Here is a 22,972-nt window from a genome sequence, read left to right as displayed (position 1 = left end):
TCTATAAAGTGATATCAGTACTTTTACTTCTTTCTTTTGATGCTACTATGTAGGGGAGACTGGAGATTAAAATATAATGGGTTAATAATTTATTTTTCCAGTGCACAGTGTTACAATTGTCTCCACCCTGCATTTTAATTTAACATAGTGTTTTGATGAAATTTTCCTAATTGTTCTTCATTAATTTAGTGCACATGTAAAAGTTTGACTAGTGTATTTCAAGTAGGTCTAGGCTGTGCGTTAAAGGCAAATGTTAAAGAATATTACAGTTACCCCCAGTCTCCCCTACTTTTACTTAAGCAAACTTTTACTTGTCACAGAACTGAGTACTTCTTCTACCACTGCTTGTCCCTGTGTTTCTGTTATCTGTTGCCTTCGGAGCTTTTAAAAAAAATCACAGCCAACAGCGAAGTCTTTCCAGATGTTGTTCCCTCTGGGAGAGAAGTCCAGTTCGAGGCGGATCGAGGTGGACCAAACAATCATAATAAACTAGACATCACATGGAAGACATGGACAACCTGTATACTTAAAGTTCAACCCTGCGAGCACCATCAGGTTTCAGCTTGTACATTTTTTTTTATTTTTTTTGCAGCCATGGTTTTTAGATCCGATCTCTCCAGCGGCTCGGTGCGCGCACCCACACGCGCATGCGTCCCTGCTGCTGCTGAGAGGAAAGGGAACGCGCTGTAACAGAGAGAAAGCGTTCCTGTAAACCGCTATATCTGCCTGCCTGCCTGAGGACTTCATGCCAGTCAGACCGACAGTTAACTCTCTGCGGTTCTTGTTTCCGCTACATTGTTCAGAGGGATGAGCTTTGATGCTCACATCACATCCCTGCTTCTACCCGTGTGTGCGCGCTGCAGCCTCACGCATTTTTCTCGTTTTCCCACACAGTGATCGTCCCCAAAAGCAACGTGAACTTGGTTGCAACATCATTGTACAGTACAACGGGCTCGCTTCACGGATTAAACCTCATCTGTTGGGCAGCAGCACTGCTGGTAAGTAAGACTGTTCAAACCCTGTAGTCCGAGGAGCAGCACCCTGTGTGTGTGTGTGTGTGTGTGCGGAGTTTTGTACATGCTTACACTGATCTGTTGGAAGTGGCCTCATTGGATCACAAGATATCAAATTTAATTTGGCTGGCACGACTCTTGATTTGTACATTTGTGTCAGTGTGGATAACTTTGATCTTTTTTCTTCTCCTCTGGTTGGATGGCTGTACACTGAGATGGAAAAGACTTTGCTGCATTATGATAATGACATATTCTTCAACCACAGACAGTTATTATGTTCCCTGTGATCAAATCTCTCTTGAAGTGGAAGTTTAAGTTACAGTCTGGCACTGAACCACAAGCCTACTGGTTTTATCTAATAATCAGGCAGTGATGTATCGGTCCTGTGAGTTAATTACTGCTGCAAACCCAGATTATGAGTTTTTTTTACACTTCTCACAAATTTGCTGAATCCTCCTAAATTTACTTTTAAGAAATTGATGTAAAAGTTATGTTTATTTACAATAATATTTCTTAATTATTATTTTCTTTAACTTGAAAACTATCCTGTTGCATTTAATGGGGCTCTGCAATATATTTTTCCCAACTTGAAGCACACTGGCTGCTGACCATGCCTTCTGCAGCACTGACTGCTGTCAAGTACTCCTCCTTGAATTGGTTGCATTCTGGCTGAAAACCAGCTAAACTGAGCTGAACTCACATCTGCTCTCTAAACACTCAGTTTAAGCTAATTCAGTCAGACTTTTTTATGCTGGTTCCTGCAGAAATTAGAGCAAAGAACCATGTTTGTTTTATTGTTATTATTACATTTTACATTTTCTTTTTCTACAAGAAACCAGAGCTTTTCATGGTATTTTACACTATTCGTTGGCTACAACATTAATTCAAAACATTTGCCTTCATTAAAAAAAAACATTTTAATATTTCCCAAAAGTAAATGACAGTCGAGTATATTTAAATTAACAAAATGTTTACCAACTAAATGATTAAGTGCTATGCAATATTTCTACATATAGGCTATATGTAGACTATACAGAGGAAACAGTGAAATGTAACATCACTCCAGGCTTGGAAGCCCGTTTCCGCCACTGAAAGAAAAAAATATCCTCAAGGTAAGTCATAATTATGAGATAAAAAAGTCGAAATTATGAGATAAAAAGTCGAAATAATGAGATAAAAAGTTGAAATTTTGAGATAAAACTTCAGACTTTTTTTATCTCATTATTTTGACTTTTTATCACATAATTTCGACTTTTTATCTCATAATTTCGACTTTTTTAGTTACTGATAACCTGTTAAAAAATGTAGTCAGAAACCAAATCCAAGTATCACAATATTAAAATAACGTAACTTGATTACTTTCTGTTACTTTTTAATTGCCTCAGTGCCAAATATGTTCAAATAGTTTAACCTAATATGTTTTATGTTGATTCATAGGGTTTATTAATTATTTGTCCTTTCTTTGTTCTGCACAAATGCATGTTTAGATTAATATAGATAAATATACACATTTAAATGTTATTTGTTAAGTAGCTACTTCACAATCAAACTTCAAGTAAACTGCCATAAATTTATTCTGAGGCTTGTGTTTCTACCCTGACTCCACCCTGGTCACCAGCATTTTTTCAGTAGTAGCAGTACTGACAGATTAACTTCCTGACCCGTATAACCTCATTTCTGTGTAACTAAGGTTAGTGATGTCCTACCTGAAACATTGAAAGTTTATTTAAATTAGATGTTCAGTCTTGCATGATGACAGTGTTTTCATAGCTGAAAGCAGAACTGTGTGGTGATGTTCTTCTTCTTTGATTTTAAGGCAAAATAATGGTGAAATTTTCACCAAGTGAAAGTATGTTTTCACTGGAGGAAAATGATAATGAATCGGAAACAGTGAGATTAGCTGGTTTCCCTGAGACGAGAGTGGTGCTGTGAGACTCATGAAGATTCATATTAATAAACCAAGGAAACTTGAGCGGAAAACACTGACATGTTAAAACTTTCCAGTCATGTATGAACTAAGATTCACCAAGTCTACAGTATCTATAGTTTATTGTCAAAAGTATCAGAATATATCGATTTTTCAAAACCATGTGATTAAAAACAATACAAAACTAACATTTCATAGTACTGAAAGTACTGAAGCTATAAAGAAACATCTAAGTGCTCATTGAAGACCTCAGTTCAGTTCAGTTTTTTTTGTCCTGCCGGAACTTTTTTCTCTTTTTGCCAGGGTATTGAAAGAGGTATTGAATTTATTTATACTGTTATTGTATCAAAGTTTAAAATTTTGCGATCATGATGACTCTCAAAACTCATATAAACTCACATAACATGCAGTGTGTGTAGTGGTGGTAGACTGTACGTCACCTTGGAAGTCCAACCTTGGCAGAGAGAGAGGTTTACAGATTTGCTTGAGTGACTAAGGCAGTGGACAGAAAGTATAATATGTCTGGTGTGTAATGCACCTGGATTGCATTTGCTGTATTGAACTGAATTTAAAAATAAAAACTTGCATTGTAATACAATACCATTAAAAATGCTTACAACCATGGCTGCAGACATCGCCATGGAGGTAGTTTTGATGTTTTGACAGACAGTGTTGTCCCTCAGCTATCTCCTGAGTGCAGTTGGGCAATTAGAGTAGTCAGAGCAGGATATTTTCTTTATGACATAGATTTTTTTTTTTTTTACTTTTCTTTGTGATCTAAAGCCAAACATGATCCATGCATCACAGCAAATAAGTGTGTAACACACCCTGAAAATCCTCATTTAAACAGCAGGTACATTGAAACCATATTGATAGAGTACTCTATCAGTGTTGAAGACATAACCGTTATACAATGTTGATTCAGTGGCATTTTAAACAGCAACCTTTCTGACCACAACTCAATGCCCAATTTACAACCTTTTGCAGCCTTTTAGAAATATGATTCTTGTATTTAGTCACCATAGCAGCAGCTACATAAGAGATATTTTTCTTTTGCACAGATGTTGCATTTAATGGGGCTTTAGAGATGTTTTGCTCATGGCAACTTGTGGCAAATCAGCTGAGACATCATGATATAGGCCCACCCTCTGCTGTGATGACTCACAATCAATCTTGCCTCAAAAGTCTGATGAAAACACATCTGCCCCCAAAACGTTCATCTCAGAGAAATGTCATCATACTGAATGTAGCAACATCTTATTATATATTATCTCTCTCCCTTTCTCTCCCTCGCTCCCTCTCTCTATATATATGTTATTTGAAGGTGATATCATATGAAACAGAATTGATTATATTATTATTTTGTTCACTTTCACTTTTTACTGCCCCAGATTAGACCTCAGATCATCCTATCAAACGCTGCACACCATCCCAAGGTCAGCACTGAAAAACAAATGAGGCTTTCTGTTAGAGCTCCACCCTTATGAAACAGCCTTCCAGAGAAGACATAGTCACTGTCTTGTTTATGCAGTCATCATGCAGATTCTTCTGAACTGTATCCCACCTCATATATATTGTGTTGCAATCCTGGACAAATACGGGAATAAGACAAAAATCTCTAACAGTATCATTGCACCTCTAATAATGCTTAGAGCTTGGCGCACAAACCAAAGGTTAGGTCATAATGTGTACTGCTCAGAGAGATACTTTTTTATACTTCAAACGGTCATACCTTATCTGTCTGTCCCGCTGATACTTTCTTTTGCCAGGTTTGTTCCACTGCTCCAGTATCTGTCCTGACCTCTCTAACTGTTGCAAATTAGCAACTTTCTCTGATATTCCTGTGGGGAAAACGATCTCTTTCCGAGGCACCTTTGCTTTTAGATGCCACTGCGTTACAAAAGATGTTACATCTCTCTGCACTGTGCAAACATTTAATCACATGAATTATGTGTAACCTTCACCCGAGCAGCATGAATGCCAGCCAGACCGCCCACCAACACAAACAGTGTTCTCTGCTGTATCTATGAGCAACCAGGCCGGGCAGGCCACACAGTGTAGGACTCAGAATAATCAAAACATAATAAGATTTAAATGTAATTATTACCAACCGTGTGTGGCTGGGGTTGTTTTCACCTTGTGAGTCTGTGTGTGTGTGTGTGTGTGTGTAAAAAGTTTACAAATACACGCACATCCAAATGCAATAAATAATAGGTGGTAGACAGATGTATGTGTCAAAAAAAAAAACATTGCTATGAACATTCATTCTTATACCACCACGGTGGTATTTCTACTTTTTTGTGTGTGTTATCATGGCAAAATATGTCTGTGGACAGATTTTGTCGATGTGACAGCGTCACAACAGTAAAAGATACAGTAATGAAACTTCACTGGTATGTAATGATTATAGCGTCACAATGTGTGTGGCCCAAGTTAGGGTGCCAGAAATAGGAGGTATAAGTCAGTCTTAGTGCAACAGAAAATTACAGGCCCTATAACTTACAGAAAGACAGCAAAAGTTACGCCTCTTCCGGCATGCCCCATTGGACCTAACTTCAGAAAAAATATGAGCAATGGTCTACGGTGAGAGACAATGACTTTTTGACTCCATTTGAACTGTGTCTTGAATTACACGTTTTTTTTGTCCATTTAAAACTTTAAAACACATCAAGAAAGTTGCAATTTGAGCTGTTTGTCATAATTTAGTTTTGTGCGAATATCGCTTTCCCTTGTGATGCCGTCTAGTTAGGTCCCAAAGTGGTCCAGCGGTGAGGGCGTGACTTTGCCTCTCTATTACTCCTGGCAGGTTAAAAAGATCCACCTCATATCCAGTCTCACCATACCAAGCGATCGGAGATCTTGCTGCCTACCGATCGTCTAGGATTTCTCAATGCCAAATAGTTGCATGAATGGCAGCAAGTACAGGCGCTAACAAATCTATGCCCAATACACTTTTTTAAAGACCTTCGGTGCTTTTCATTGCACTGAATTTGCCTCCTCGTCTCCTCTGTCAACCTGGAAGTCATGTCCCCTCTGCCATGATGGATTTTCCAATTGCTTAAATGCACCTGGAGGAGATAAGGAGAGAGGAGGCTTCTTGAGGACCTCAGAGCGAGGATACACCGGTGTATCCTATGCTGAAGTCTTTTATCAAAAGGAGTTATGTTGATTGGACAGTTTCGGTGACAGTCGTTCTGCATCATCAGAACAGGGAACAGAAGGAAACAGGGAAATCAAATTCTGACTGACAGAAGTTTCTGCAGACCTTTAATATTCTAATGTCTAATGTGAATATTTATGTCCTCCGGTGTCAGAAAGAGCTCACGAAGAAATAACTGATTATAAGCATTATTAGTATTATTAGACTGCAAATTGCTGCATGTTCTGAATGACACAAACAGGATGAAAAGGTGTCTTGTACAGTGATGATTCAGATATTATTACTTTGGAATTAGTGTAACACACTTTTTAATGGTCTAATCAGGGAAAATACCTGCTGTGGCATCCTGACTATGTAGTGTCATGTACAGGGATGTACAGATAATAAAATAAAACACAGTTTATAATAAGATAATTTAATTCCAAAGAGTTGTGGCATCACACAAAGCAGCAGTTTGTCTTCTTTTTTTTTAAATTTCACAATAAAGTCGATACACACTCTTACACAGCTGTGTGTGTATTACTGTGACGATAACAATAATGAAAGTAAATAAATAGTAATAAATAAACAATAAACAAATAACAGTTATCTGTTGCCTATATAAATTTGAAGATTTAAAAGGAATATAGTCATATAGTCATCTATTTTAAACAGTTTACAGGTCTAAATTTATACTGTCAGGTGTTGAAATTGTTCTTAAATAAGTGTTTGTGTGAACATTCGTACCAGTCAGTTTAACAGCTGATACAGCTGTTATCAGCTCCTCATCAGTATCTGTCATTGCTTAAGGTAAAAGGAACCGAGGATTTTTCATTTCACAACTTCGTCTCCGCTGTCCTTCCTGCGTCTCTTCTTCACATCCCTTTCGCATATCCTCGTTGGGTGGAGCTAAGACGTAAGAGGAGGAAGTGAGTGGAGAAGAGAAGGAGATGACTTTGCAGAATGAAAAGCACCCTTTATCAGACACGACAGTCTCCCCCTGTTTGCATGTCACTGCCCCAACATGAAGTGCCTCCCTGAAGGCTTTGGATAAGTTCTAAAGTGCTGGTTTTTTTTTTGCTTTTTTTTTTTGCAAACTTTGTTTCCACCCAGTTTTAGGAATGAAAGCTGGGAGATTGTCTTCAGTTTCTACTGAGTGAAGCATTTGGAGACTGGCTTGTGTGTCTATTTCACATGTCGTCAGCAAAGTCTTAAGACCTTGATGACGTTAAACAGTGAAGCTTGTGAGTTTTCATGAAACAGCAGTGCCAGGATGACTCATGATTTGCCATGAAACAGGAAGTTGTTGTAAGTTTAGTGTATAGTGTGGCTGGTATCATTTTCACCTTTTGTGTCTTTGTGTGTGCGTCATCATGGTCAAACATAGTCCTAAAAATACCTACTATAGCAGGAAGAAACACACGTAATTCTCCTTTGTCCTTTGCCAGGTGTTAACATGTCTTTCTGTGGACAGACTTTGTTGCTGTAATGTATAACTTCCCTCGTAGGTATCTCTGTTTCCCAGAAACAGTTAATTCTGTTGTTTGTGTTTCAAACTTTATGATCATATATCAAAGTTATACTCTTGTTCTTGTGATGTTAGCAGAGTGCTCTTCTGTTGCTGTTCTTTTAATACGAATAGAGATAATACATGCCAACAACTACCCAGAGATGTGACACGATGCGCAATCGATTTCTGATGGGATGGATGAAAAAACCCAAAGATGTGCAATCTTGCGATGACAAAATGCAAATGACCAGTTTCTGCCAAAATACGACTGGACAAACTTTCTCTTCCTTCAGCTAATCATGATCAAACTGATTCCCAAAGTAGTGAGAAGGATGAACATACAGTCACCAGTCCACACACACACACAGACACACACACACACACACACACACACACACACACACACACACACAGCAATACACAGTAAAAATTAAAAAGTTGAGAAAATGCAAAATTTTAAGACAACTTCATTAGTTTCAAGTCAAACTCTGAAGTTTTATCGACTAATAATATATTATTGTGATAAATTGCTTTTAACAAATAAAACAAACAAACAAAAAAAGTACAAGTACGCCCAGCTGAGAATCAATGTTGACGCATTCATGTGTGTCTCAGAATAGCAGACAGAATAGCCTACATATTGAGTAAAAATGTCAATATATCGAACTGTTTAGAGATGTAGGTTTACGAAAAAATCTTTGGATATGGATAAAATAATAGTGAGTTGTCTGAAATCTGGGAATGTGGAAGTTGACAAAAGGATTGGGATACTGGAGGAAAGCCATTTCCCAGGATCATAATTCATCGCGACTGCCACAAAAAACCCCTACAGGGAAATACCATGTCTCATCTACTGTACATTCTACATAGTTATGGTTCCCTGAAGATGCCGTTTCACATGCAGATGCTTTTTGAAGCAAACGGGGGTTGATTATAGGCTGCAATTTCTTTGAAAGGCTTTCTTCGTGAAAGCGGTCAAAATGTTACAAATGGGCACCAGATTTAGCTCTTCTGACTGGATTAAATTCTGGGATTATGTGTTTTAGAGTCGATTTTCTATTGTGAGCATAATGCACATGTGACTTTCTTTAGAAAGTGTGTCAGCTGGTGGGTGAAAGGGGGTTTAGAGGTCATTTGGATGTATTACTGGCATGTTTGTTCTGACCACATTGCAAGGACTTTTACTTTACACTAAATTTCACAATAAATGTGTTGGGCCTTGTATTCTGTGTTCAACTGTTAAACAACTGAAGACACATTCTAACAAAAACTCATAATTAATACGTGATACAAACTCCATGCATCAGTTTAATCAGTAATATTGGTTAAAGTAAAAATTATGAACTTGACTGAAGCAATGAATTCCTCAGTGTGTGCTATATCGACCAAGAAAGCACTTAGGCTGACCAGTTTAAAAAAAAAAAAAAAATCAAATTGCAGTTATTTTTACTGGCATTGCAATTGTGTTACGATTTGCAATATTACAACGTAGAACAAATTATTATTTTTGCAATGTTATTTTCATTTCAATTTAAAAACAGATTAAATTATTATGCTGTGATTTTTGTAGGGATCTGTATTGTACGGTTTTTATGCTAGTCACCAACCCAAAGTGTCTTCATTTAACGACCAGGTAATGCGACTCAACAAGACTGTAGAATATGACGTGAAAGCCAGGACATCAATTCGATACTTCATTTAAAATGGTATTTTGACACACATTTTGCTTTTAATAAATATTGCATCTTCTGTTGGATTAACTTGAAAAATGCAGTTGGCCAAATTTTAATTTCAATAAAATTTCAATTAATTATTCGGCCCTACAAAAGCGCAGAGAAAGAGTTTTCCTGCTCGCGTTGTCATGCTGGCAGTGCCTACATGTACCGGGATGCACTGCACACAAGCTTCTAACGTTCACGACTATGTTGTCGTGTGTCACCACCCTAGCATGTAACTATTACTTTGTTGGCCAAAACATAGTGTTAGGTGCCAAATACACTCATCTCTCAGTAGCCAGGAGAGGCGGAGCCTAGAGATCCAAGCTAAAATCGCCTGTAGTCCCAATGACATCACTGTGACATCACTGTAAGCAGGAAGAACAACAGATTTTGGAGCAGGAGAACTCAACTTTCTCTGTCACTATAGCATCCACTGAGAAATGTATTGCTTTATTTGATTTCATGATAGTACTTCCACATAAAAAGTGCAGAATTTTCCCTTTAATATGAATGTAATGATTGTTTGCTTCCATCTTTACTCAAAGCGACTACAACAATGACACCTTAAATACAGAGCTCATATTACTGTTAAACCATCTTTGTCTGTTGACATAAATATAATATTATAATTAGATTGACTGACAACATTAGCCTAAGTACCCATAGCATTAACCTTGTCAACCCTCACCTTTCTTGAATTTTAGGGCTTTAAACAACAGATCAGTGACAAATTTCACTGAATTTCCCAAGAAGTGCTTTTGGCAAAATTGCTTCCACTGAGCTGCCTGACTCATCTTTAATCATTACAGTGTGTGACTAAGCTCTTTAAGTGGTCTGTCTGCATTTCTTTCGTGATCCACGGTTAGACTTTTAGTGCAAAGCTGTAAGAACATCTGTGGTGAAGGGCATGTCTGACAGGAATGAATCTAAATCTTCCTCCGCTGTCGCTCTGTGGGTCCCGTCACATCTCCAGGACCGCTGCCAGTGTCAGTCAGCCGGCCGGCGTGCCTCACGGCATCGCACAGCGCAGCTCTTGACCCCTTCTGCTCTCTCAGTCGCAGCCTGCCCCTCTCTTCCCTCCACACACTGTTATCACACACAACCAGTCATTGTGCTGCTCAGCTCTTGTGTTTCCTGTGATTCTGTGCCTTCTGCGCCTCCTGTGCTTCACGCCCCTGAGAGCTACAGTATGTTCAGCTGTTGTAACTCTCTTATGTTCAGGATGATAGGTAATATTTTATAGCAGATGTTGTTGTAAATAGACGGTGATAGGGCTATGTAGGGCTTGTTTAGTTTACAGAATGTTAAAAAAAAAAAGAAAAAATGCCATGAAGCTGGCACCAGCAAATCTCCCCATTTCAGAAGGTGGATTTTAGCTTCATCCAGTGTGTAATATTTACAGGGATTTATTGGCAAAATGTGGCAGAAATAGAAAATAATATTCTTAAGTATGTTTTGCTTAGTGTATAATCATCTGAAAATAAGACTCATTGTGTTTTTGTTACCTTAGAATTGTATCTACAGAGGATGTTGGTCTTACACTGAATCTGCTGTGTTGCGTTACCAAAACCACAGACAAACCAAACAGTAGCTCAGCTTCAGCCTTTCATAATGTGTATGAGTTGCCATGGTACAGATTTTCCTGCATACTTGGACGGGTAGGGTGCAACGGTGTGCAAGCTCGCCACTAAATCCTACACACTGGCCCTTTAAACATATAATTGATTATTGAAATGGCAGTGTGTTTATTCTCTGTCAAATGATTAAGCCATAATAATAATTTCAGAATTATACAGATGTATCGGCTCATATCAGAGCTGCAACTAACAATTATTTTCATTGTCGATTAATCTGTTGACCACTTCCTTCATTAATCGATTAGCTGTTTAATCCATAATATGTCAAAAAATAGTTTAAAATGTTGACGTCAGTGTTTCCCAAAGTCACATGTCTTGTTTCATCCTCAACCCAAAGATATTCAATTTACTGCAATAGAGGACAGAAAGAAAAAAAATACATTTGAGAATCTGAAATCAGAGAATTCTTAATTTTTCTTAATATATTACTCAAAGTGATTAATAGATTATCAAAATAGATTTAGTAATTGATTGATCATCGCAGCTCTAATTACAATATCATAATACAGCTGATAATCAATACAGTATCGCTAAACATAATGTTGTGATACTCCAGTGATATTTTCTTACTACCATAATTCATAATAACCATGTCAGCATTAGCTGTATGCTATAAAATAAAGAATAGAAGAAGATCAGACAAACATTACTATATTTCAACATGTCATTTATTAATGCATCTGTTTTGCTGCTGCATCCATCCCTGAATCCTTGTTACAAAGTGTAGTTCCTGTGTGCAAACATCCCTGCTGTGCATTCATGGAGTTTCCTGTTAAGGAGTGACTTTCCGTTCAAAGCTGCAATTTTATTCCAGTTTCCTAATCAAGTATATAACAAGCTGATTGTGCGGATATCCAGTTGCCTTCATATGCCAGATAATGTTTTTTGCTTTTACAACAGGGAGAAGCCCAGACTCTTTACATCTGTACCACTGAGGATTCAATCATTGGAAATGAAAGAGGGAAAAGGTAAGATGCCATGTAATGATGTTGTAGGTTTTTTTTTTTTTTTTTTTTGTGGTTCAAATGTAATCAGCAACTACACAGTTTCCTTGGAAACATAGGCATCAGTTTGCGATATTGAGGGATGAGTTAATAATGAAGTGCTATAGGAGAACCTGTGCTCGAAGCTGCTGTTTTCTAACTGTGCTTCATAAAGTCAAGCAATGATTAGCTGCATCAGCTGCACTGGCTTTGATTGTTTGTTTTGTCCGAACCCAAAGATATCATTACAATTATAATAGAAAAAGCTGCATATTCTCAAATCTGAGACTGTTGGACCAGCGAATGTTTTAGCATTTTTGCTCAATAACGTCTGTAGTTTGACTGATGATTACAACTTCGGCTCTACAGTTCTGCCCCACAGTGAACACAGCCACAGAATACCTGGATCCTGTGCTGCCTCACCAAAGCACAGTAGAAAATGTGGGAAAAAAAACAATTATCTTGCTTGTTTGGTTTGCTCCTGTCCACATTAGGGTGTTCATCATTTCCTAAACAATAACTTAGGAAACAAACAGCCCAGCCTCACATCCGGATGAGGATGAGAACAAGCTCATTCCATTACAGCTCCAAGAAAACTACACCCTGAGTCAGGCGGTTGCAGTATCGTATCGTATTTTATGTTTACAGGGCAGGGCTTGAGGGTCCATATTGCACAGTAAAATCTGCAGAGCGTCCCTGTGGTGGTCTTAATTGATCATGTGGTTTCCAGTCCATCCGCTGGCTCCAAGTTTGGGTGTGCGTGATTTACTCATAGCTTTACAGCAGTATTACATTACTGATGTTGCAATGTAGCACATGCACACATGCACGTCTTAAAATAGATATTCAGCTGTGCACTCCTCTGGTTTGCGATTGATTTTCAGTGCTGGTTTTGAAGCAGTGTCAGTCATATTGAGTGCAACCATTTGGCTGTATGGGTGGCTCCAGCCTCAGGAAGATCATGGAGAAGATAAGCATTGTGCATTAAATAGTCAGACGTGTGTCGCGTTAAATGACTTTTAATCTGATCTAAACTGTAATCTGAGCTCTCTGAAGCACAGTTGAACCAGTCAGACAGTGTTGGAGCTGATGTGATGCTGTAAGATTGCAAATGTCTCTCTGTTCAGATCCTCTTAAAGTGACTGGGCTTCATCTGCTGCCCTTGTCTCTTTCAGCTTCTGTCTCTGTCTATATGTTATCTTCTCCTCCAGGGCTGCGTGATATGGTTAAAAAAAATACTGGTATTGTGATTATTTGGACAACTTTTAAAGTCATTATGATGGGACATTTGTTGGGGTCTGTACCAGCATCTGGAGAACAAGATTTGTAGGCCAAGGTATCTGTGCAGCACTACAGTACTTAATTATAATGCTGTTTTGTTGCAACTGACCCTTCCCAAGTCCCTCCCCTTCTCACTGCATGCTCCAATGACGGTTGTGCAAGCCTGATACCTCGGTCAAGTTCCTCCTTTCCTGTTTCCTGTAAACCAAATTTTTGAAGATGGCTAAAAAATGTTATTTCAGTACCTGTAAAAGCCATATTTATATTCACATGTTAAGTTAGCTATTTTTAACAAATTTTATTATTGTAACATAAACCATAGACAGACACATAAAAGCATCAAAGCAAATAACAAGCAGAAAACGCTATGAGAAAAAAAAAAATATATATATATAAATAAATAACGTCATTGTTATCCTTCTTCTAAACTTGGCCTTAATCTATTCTGTCTTTTTACATATTAGCTAGTTAGTTAACTAGCGTTTTGCTAACATTAGCTAACTTAACACTCTGGGGTCGGTACATGGCCAGTGATATAGACACTGTATTTATAAAATAAGGTGTGTTTTTTCATTAATATCTTTTTATTTTTTACCATACAAGCATGAAAAAATATTGACAGAAACCTTAAAATGTACACATTCCAATAACTCCACTAATAATGTAATAAATGTTTTTCCATTTAGCTAGAGTACCACAGTCCCCACACCCATTCACACTGATTCACACATCCTCCTCCCCACTCACATTTTATTGTTTTTTTGTTTGTCCATTTGAATGAGCCAAATTTCAAATCATTTTGTCAACTTTTCATTGCAAAGACCTTGTACAACCACTTTAAATAACCAAAACAATTTGCCGCAATTTCTCAGCATGTGCTTTTTACAGTTATTTGTGCACATATTTAGAACTACTGTTCACAATGTCTATGTGTTCTGTAGATTTAAGAACAAATTACAAACCTGGCATTTATACTGCTTTCATGTTATTATAACTGAGTTTGTGCTGAAAACAAAAATATGAAACACCTTGGAATCACTGTTTGATGTTGCTGAAATGTACAAAAATATCAGAGCATGATACGATCACCACAGTTTCTCAGTTAGGGCTGAGACCTCTGAAGGGTTAAAATGTGTCACAATATGTTGCTTTTACAGGAAAAGGAGAAAGTTGACGTGACACCAAGCTTGCTCAACTGTCACCATAGCAAAGAGCAAACATGGGGCAGGACGTAGAGTGAATTGCAGTTTCTGCGGTTTCGATATTGCAGTTGAACAGATTGTGATTTTGATAGTATTTCGATTTGCTTTGCATCTCTGCTTCATAGGGATGGATGATTTAAAAATATATATATTTAATTGCAATTATTTTGACTGATATGTCAATATTATATGGATTGATATACATATGAAAATGGTTATGGTTTGATTTTTGTGAGAAACTGTTGTGTAGGTCGGGATGTCTCTGCAGCACAACAGTGTTTAATTTGAAATGATATTCTGACACACATTTTGCCTTTAACAAATATTGCGCATCCTGTGATTTGAAAATTGCAGTAGTCCATACTCCCGTTCGATAAAATTTTTATGAACTGTTCTGCCCTACTACTTTTGTGTGTGTGTGTGTGTGTGTGTGTGTGTGTATCCTCCACCTCTCTTCCGTGTACCCTTCTGTTGTGTCTTTTTGCTTCCTTCATCACTTTTTTCATTGCCACTCCCAGTCACCCCTCTGAGCTTAAGCCCAGTCATTTTCATTGTGTTTCCTCTTTCAGATCATGTTGTCAGTTGGGAGTATGCTGTTAAGAGTGCAGTTTAGATGCGGTGCTAATATATGTGCTCTGTCATTTTCCTGTACCTGTCACCAGGATAACCTCATGCACTGTGTCGACATGAGAGGACCAAGGAGCACGTGAAGATGTCCCAGAAGGCAACTAAAAGTAAGTGGTTGAGGACATCTCTGTGTGAAGATTTTTTTTTTTTCATATAAGATCCTGTTATCACTTTGCTCTGATTGGTTGTGAGCACACAGTGGATTACTTGAGTGGGACTTTACTCTCTCTTAATATTCAGTAAAGCGCTAATCTGATCTGTGTGTTATTTCTCATGCAAGTATGAGAGGATTATGGGGCAAAACGTCTCTCTGACAGATTAATGAGGAGATCTATAGCATTGTAATCACAGTTATTTTTCCACTAGGTTACCTGTGTTCAGTACCGCCAGCTACTTTTATGATTTTCGCTTGTGAAATTGGCAAAATGTTGAGACTATTCAACTTGAGTTCACAGATAATAATCTACAACCATCACTGTAGAATGACACTGTACGTTCAGGTCTGACCAATACTTTGGGGCCAGGGCTGATTTAGGTGAAAAAATGTTCCAATATTGATATATCGGTAGCTGTTCTTTATATAGAATATAACATACAAAATATAGAATAAACATTTTTTGCAATGATCTCTCAAAAGACAAAGATATGTAATGGAAGCAGGATATTTCATAGTTTAGCAATGAATTTCTCAAAGTGGCATCTGCAACAGTAAACTTTCATCAGTATTTTTTAGGAATTATAAATAACTAAAAATAATTAAAAAACACAAATGGAATAAAGTTTGTGTATATATTAAACCAGACTTAGGAAAAAAAAAGATCAAATATGCATAAGGTGGTATCTGTAAAGCTAAGAATCAAAAACAAGTCTGCATTAAGTTAAAAAAAATTGTCATACAGGCGCATATCAGGCAACACATATGCCGCTACTAATATCGACAGATGTAGCTGTGGTAGGCCAGTACTGGTAAATATGGGGATGGTCTATACCAGTGCTAAAATCATACTTTTAAAACTGTGCTTAAACAGCACCTGAACTGATACTTTAAGAAAACAGAAGGATAAAATTATTGAATTAATTAAAGAACGGCCTTTTAATTGCTAACGCAAATCTGAGCTTGAAATTGAAAGATATATTAACTTTTCACCATTTGAAGTATACTTAACTATTTAAATAAATAAAAACAAAACATAATAAATCCACACAATAAATAAAACCTAACCAACTACAGTAACTTAATGCTAAATGACAGTTACAGTGCTAATAACAGCAAAATATATTTTGAGTTGGTATTCTTGGTATTCTATAAACTCTAGTAAACTCTAGTGTGCATCGTATTTGCTAACCTGAGGAACAGGTGTCGTTGTCATCATTATCAGTGGTCATCATCATCATCATGCATCATATCGTCATGTGTGTTTTATATCTATGTGCCCCATCATCAGGGTCAGGGACGCCACACTGCTGGCGGATGCATTTGGCATGGGGTCACACAAGAAGTTGAGCATGTTGCATTTATCTACTTTCAAGTGTGTCCCAGGTGTCACCAGATGCTTCCCCCCTTTACATGTGAACCTTTTTAAATATTTGTTAGGCTACCCACAGTGTTTCGGAATCCATTTGAGTAAAACACAGCCACACCTGATACCGCTTAGCTTGGCATGTAACCAGTGGTGGCTGGTGATTTTTTCTCCAGGGGGGTCTATAGCAAAAATCAGGCAAACATCTTAAGGTATCGCATCGGTGTATTTTAATGTACGAAAAGGGCCTTAATGTGTACTTACAGAACTAAATGAATGGAACTTGCTTTGTTAAGGTAAGTTAAGGTACTTCGATTTGTGCAAATCCTTTATAATAATTATATTTTATTTTACAATTTATGCTGAAAGACTAAAGTAGGCAGAAAGTAGCTCAAAAAGTATGAAAGAAATCTGATACCACAAACCTTCAGACAATGAAAGAAAATTATGAACACCCTAAAACCTACTAGAAAATAACAAGATTTAAAAATAAATTAATTAATTAATTAAAAATTGCTGTGTACTTTCTGTACATAAATTCTCCCTGAGAGATGTAAATGTCTCAGTGACTCTGTGGTTAAATGTCTTTGACAGGTTTATATAAAGTACCTACTTTAAGGTGTGTCACACTTTTCTGCATAAAACAGCAACTATTTAAAAGTTTATAAAAGACCAACACCACACATTCAACTTCTGTCATCTGCAGTGGAGGAATGTAACTAAGTACATTTACTCAAGTACTTTACCTCAGTCCAATTTCAAATTACATCCATATTATATTACTTTTTAGTTGTATGTAACTTTTTTACTCCACTACATTTACCTGACAGGTACAGTTACTAGTTACCGACAGGGAACATTTTACTGTACAGTGAGTACTTTTACTTTTCATACTGATAACAGCTGATAATGTTTACATACTTAAAAAAAAAAAAAAGTAAAGTGAAGTAAAAGTCTTTAAAACATTTAACCTTACTTGAGTAAGGTTCTAAATGCAGAACTTTTACTTGTAGTGGATTATTTTCACAGTGTGGTATTGGTGTTTTTACTGAAGTAAAGGATTTGAATACTTTCTCCAGCCTGGCTCACCTGTCTGAAGATCACCTGGTCCCAGAGTGAGGCTGAGTTCCACTGTCACCATGTTCTCCTCAGATATCATCATCTTCCTCTCATTGTTGTTGCTTTATTATGTCAGAATGATCAGGTTCTTTAACTCTGAGCTTCTCTTCTAATGTTCTCCTCTCAAGACACATTGTTTATGCTGACTTTGCAGATTTTATGTCTCCATTCTAGCAGCTAATGTACTAAACTCTTCCAACTATCAACACATCTTACTCTGCTGTATTAATTGTCAGATGTAGATCGAGCCAGTCACTCGCCGCTGCCATTCAGAGGTTGACGATGTGTGATGAATGCTGTGTTGTGATTCGGTACCCTACCCTAGTCAACATGCTGTATTTTATAATGATAACCATCCCTACTACAGTTTTGTTGCTGTGCTTGCAGCTACACAACATTAATCACTTCTCAAAAATGTCAAGTCTTGTTTGCTCCAGATGTTGCCCACTGTAAATTACCGTGGGAAAACACGAAACCGTCTTGATGCTTTTTAATCTTTTGTCCTTTGATTTAAATAAGGGCCCTTTCCTTTGTGCCACAGACAAAAACCCTTTGCGGTGGTTCCTTTTCAACAAAAAGAGCTGGAGTGGCAGTTGCGCTGAAAGTTGCTGGATTTTGTTGGAGTGTTTGAAACATGGTCCCTCACTGAATCCCAGTTACAGTAGATTTCTTGGTGCTTACCATGATTTTGCTAGGCAACCAGCAGAGACTCCAGGAAGTCACTGTGCTTGGGAAGGACACAGCCCCTCACACAACCTCCTGTAACACTGCAACTTGTCATTTTTTTTAACAGGAAATACAGCTTTTTAATTGTTGTTATCTTTGGACAGAGCTGTTTTTGCTGACCGTCTGCTGACTCTACCTTCATATTCATTGTCTGCTTATTGCCCAAAATATTTTAAATATCCATAATTATTATTTTGTATGTGTGTATGAAGCGTCAGCTGTGGATGGACAGGTTGAAAAGAAGCGTACAGTATTTCATCACGCAAATAATTCACAGAGTTGCCTGCACTTCTCATACAGATCTGTTAAAATTCAAAAGCATTTCACTGATGTCCAACTTTATACGTGGTCCCAGGACAGAAACTCACAGAGTGTAGTATATGAATGGAACAAAAATAGAGTAAATGAGCGTCTTGAGGATAATTTAATAATGATATGGTTAGATTTCCTGTCTTCAAACAACTCAACACTGACTTTTCCAAAACTCATTCAGTAAAAACTCATGATTACAGTGAATATCAAATTTCATTCATGTGTTTACATTTGACTGGTATTTTAAAGGAGAACACATTTTGGTCTTACTGGTATATAGGTTATAGTGGGTGTAGGCTCTCCTCTATTTGTAAGCTAGCTTCACTTTTTGCTATCAAGTTGAAACCACAATGGGTGGGGTCCTTCCTGTAGAGCTGTGTACTCTCTAAATAGCAGCACATACTTCAAATTTATTAATATTCATCTCAGTTCCATTTTTCAGTACCCAGCCTGGCACTGATACTACACCTGTGGCAAATCTGACACTAGTTTTCTTTCTTTTCTTTCAAAAACTTTTATATGTGGTTAATCAAAGGCGCACTAATGGAGATAATTCTCCGTCACAGGGTCAGCAGTGAAGTGTTTCTTTACGTCAATGGCCATAACATCAAAGAAAACTTGAAATATCTCTTTAAGATACCAGTTCACCCCAAAGTCAAAAATACATATTTCCCCCTCTGGCTTGTAGTGCTGTTTATCCATCCAGATCAGGCCTGTTCAGTTGGTGGCCCGTGGGAAGAATCGGCCTTGTAACTTCCTCACTCCGGCCCTTTGATCATGTAAAAATATTTCAAAAACTATAATTGTGATTTTATTTAAATAACCTGCTAATATTCTAAGTTTCTGAATGTTTACAGTGTTCATTAGGGAATCATCATTTAATTAGGACCTGTTTGTTCTTAATCACTGGTACTTATTGTGAAAAGAAAGCACAGGCAGAGGGAACTCAAACTGAATAAAAAAATGTACTAGGTGGACTGGTAGCTCAGTTGGTAGAGCGTGTATCCCATGTGCCGAGGCTGTGAGTCCTCTGCATGTTGTCTCTCCCTTTCCCATCCGATCAAGTAAAGGCAGAAAAACTCCCCAAAATATATTTCTTTAAGAGATAAATTCTACATAGTGTTTATTATTAACAAGCTACTTCTAATCTAGGATTACAAAAATGCATTTTTATCCTGTAATTTGTACATAATGATTATTTTCTAATTGTGAAAATAATAAAAAGTTTTACACATTAAAATTCCTAACTTGACAGGTCAGACATAGGAAATGTAAACGCATAAGCAGCCCTTTTACACTTTACTTTTTCCAAATCTGTCCCTTTTGAAAAAGTAATTGAATAGTCCTGATCAAGAGTGTTTTGGTGTGAGTTTCCCAGTTTTGAAGAGGTTTCTGTCTTCTCTCTAATATAATGGAAGTCACTGGCACTGGATTGGCACAGTCTGGATGGATAAATAGCACTTCAGGCCAGAGGAAAAACATGTATTTTTGGGGGAACTGTTCCTTTAAGCCACAATGTGTTGTATGTGAAATTTGATAATGGTGTTTTTCTTTCTTTTTTTTTAAATTCTCATATGTTTGCCTCTGTTTTTGTCTTCTTTGACTCCAGCATGGTGCCTTAGGCTTCTCCCAGTTCTCCTCTTCTTCATCTCCTTCGTCACATACTACTGTTCCTATGCCATAATTCAGAGGTAATTACACACACATGCTAACACAACCAGTCCTTTATTTCTCAGTAGCTCTGGTATCGAGGTCACACAATTACAGAAATGCCCATTTCTGGTAAAAAAGTAAGCGCAAGTTCTCTGCAGTGCTGAGTCACTAAAAGTGAGGAAGACAACCCCACATTCTGATCATCCGGCGGTCTGAGCTGCTGGTCAATTTAGGCCCTCACTTATGCCCATTCTTGCACTTTTTAAGTGTTTTGGACCCAGTTACTGGCACGCTATGTTTTTATGGATTCAGCAGCAGTTTTCATGCCAGTTGTGGTGATTGTCTGTCTTTCAGCTACGGAGGCACCAGCAAGTCTCTGAACAGTAGCAAGTCGCTGTGTGGTGGCTGGCTAACCCAGAAGAAGTGGGAGAGCCTTAACTTTAAGTGAGTAATGGCATGTCTGTGTTTTTTCTACAAACTGGAGGGAGTGGATGGCTTATTAAGGGAGAAAGGTATGCCAATATTTTTATTTGAACATAAGGTGCCAGGCTCCTTGGAGCTGCTCTTTACCAGCCATGAAGGAAAAGCATATTTTAGTGAGAAAGAACAGGACTTATTATAAGAAACGATTTTCCATCTAAATCATGATTACAGAAAGTTTCAGTAACTCAAGTGGAATGTGTTGATGAAATGGTCGAGAGGGAGAGTTGATGTAAAACCCAACGATGGTCAAGAATGAGCTCTTGATAAAAGCTGCGTTTTTCACAGCCAGACAATAGCTTGTTTGTCCTCCTCAGGTTCTGCCTTGTTAAGTAATCATTGTTCCACAGCCCTGAGCTCCCTCTCATTTATTTTCTCTTGCTCTATTATCAGTTTATTCAGCTGTATATTTACTGTTGGTCTTTTTGTGGGCTCTGTTCTCTTACAAAATACTGATATGCTCTCCATCTGTGGACCTCCTCCAAGGTCACTGTTTATTTCTTCAGCTCAGTAGACCCTGCACTGCTCGCCCTTTGACCTTTCAAACAGTGAAGATTCATGTCCTCTGTGTTTACTCCTGTAAAAGAACATGTAGGGCTGTGACATTATGGATTTTTTTCTGAGCGCAGTGAAAAAGCAGTGTATTAGGTTGGGGGATGGGGGATTTACCACACCTGCCCATATTATCATGTTTTATTGGACTTTATTTAGGAGTAGCGTACCTTTTTTAAGGAATAAGGCTGTGCGTAAGTGTGTGCACTGTGCAAACGAGGAAGAGAAAATAGACTGTACAGCTCGTAGCAGAGCGGAAACTTTAGCAGTCAGTTGTTAATCTGTTGTTAATCTGCCACTGTAGTTACAATGTGTTACTCCTTGTCTAGACCATAAACATCATGTCAGCATCATCTTGCACACTGAAGCGCCTGTCTATATGAGATCCAACTTGTCTGCATTTAAACACACCCAGCAGCAAATGGGTAGTCACATTTTATGTGCAGTGTACATCTTTCCTCATATGTGTGAATATTCCTGATCTATTTTCCATCAACATGTGTGTGTGTGTGTGTGTGTAGAAAGAACAAAACAAAGTGCCAATGGCTGCACCCAGAGCAGACAGGTGTCGGCGATCAGAATAGACGGACTAAAATTTAGCAGGGAGGTTGTCTAGCAGCAGTAAATGTACAGTTTGCCCATAAAACACTGGAGAAAAAGTTCAAGTTCTGTGTCTTGCTTACCAGCTGCTGAGTGAAATGAAAGCAGAGTCTCTGGGATTAAACTGGAGCAGAATGAGCTGATCTCGATCTCTGCACCACCAAGGTTACAAATTGTGGATTAAATATGTTTTTATTGTCTTTGGGCACCGACTTGGCGTTAGCACGTCTTGTCAAAAAAAACACTAGGGGTGTGTCTCACTGACTGAGATGGATTTGATGCGTATCTTGATACATATTCAATGATACGATATGTCTTATAAATCTTTAAATGACCAACGATTTGGTTCGATACGATTCAGCTCTGCCACAATACGATGTGATACAAGACAAAGCAGTGTGTCAGTCTTTACATTTTGATTCAATTAATGCTACATTTGCAGAGTGCTTTTAATTGCAAAAAATCCTGATAGTTTTACTAAATGTACAGTAGAGACAGAAAGAAGGAGACATTACAGTGATGTTTATATCTTATTATGAGTCTCGTGTAAATGAGATCCTGTAGCCTAAATGAGAATCTGTGAACAAACTTTAAAAGTGTTTAAAATTTCTGCAGTAAGATGATCTGCTGCACTGTTTCATATGAAAAGTGATGTGGTTTTCATCAGTGTGGAGGAACAGTGAAGTGTTACCTGCTCTCACAGTCACATGACGTCTCTGTGGGTCAGACTCGTGACTCTGTTTTTTGCTGTCAGACACGTTTTGCATAAATGATTTGCAGCAGCATTTCTCATCTTTCTTATAAAACTCAAACTTATTCTACACTTGAGCGTTATGAAAGTTTGGTGGTGTGATGCAGTACAATGTCACTTCTGTTGCTGTTTTCAGCGCCATCTGTTTTAAGCAAATGAAGACACAGGAGAGGATGAGGGGAGTGCTTGTTTTTGTGATAGTGGCAGCAGGTGTCCAGCGAG

General features: G+C 37.8%; 1 protein-coding gene across 1 annotated transcript in view; it reads left to right on the top strand.

The window, feature by feature from the left end:
* The first annotated feature begins 591 nt into the window (after nucleotides 1-591).
* st3gal4 (ST3 beta-galactoside alpha-2,3-sialyltransferase 4) overlaps nucleotides 592-22,972 on the top strand; it is a 40,003-nt gene continuing 17,622 nt past the window's right edge. The window contains exons 1-5 of the mRNA XM_084717218.1: nucleotides 592-998; nucleotides 11,845-11,912; nucleotides 15,073-15,144; nucleotides 20,324-20,405; nucleotides 20,722-20,811. Coding sequence (XP_084573344.1) covers nucleotides 15,123-15,144; nucleotides 20,324-20,405; nucleotides 20,722-20,811 — 194 coding nt within the window. The 5' untranslated portion in view covers nucleotides 592-998; nucleotides 11,845-11,912; nucleotides 15,073-15,122. The remainder of the gene's footprint in view (nucleotides 999-11,844; nucleotides 11,913-15,072; nucleotides 15,145-20,323; nucleotides 20,406-20,721; nucleotides 20,812-22,972) is intronic.

The sequence above is a fragment of the Lutjanus erythropterus genome, chromosome 4 (genome assembly GCF_056507025.1).
Source record: "Lutjanus erythropterus isolate fLutEry1 chromosome 4, fLutEry1.hap2, whole genome shotgun sequence".
In the NCBI taxonomy this organism is placed as follows: Eukaryota; Metazoa; Chordata; class Actinopteri; order Lutjaniformes; family Lutjanidae; genus Lutjanus; species Lutjanus erythropterus.
This window is presented reverse-complemented; position numbering and strand designations above follow the sequence as displayed.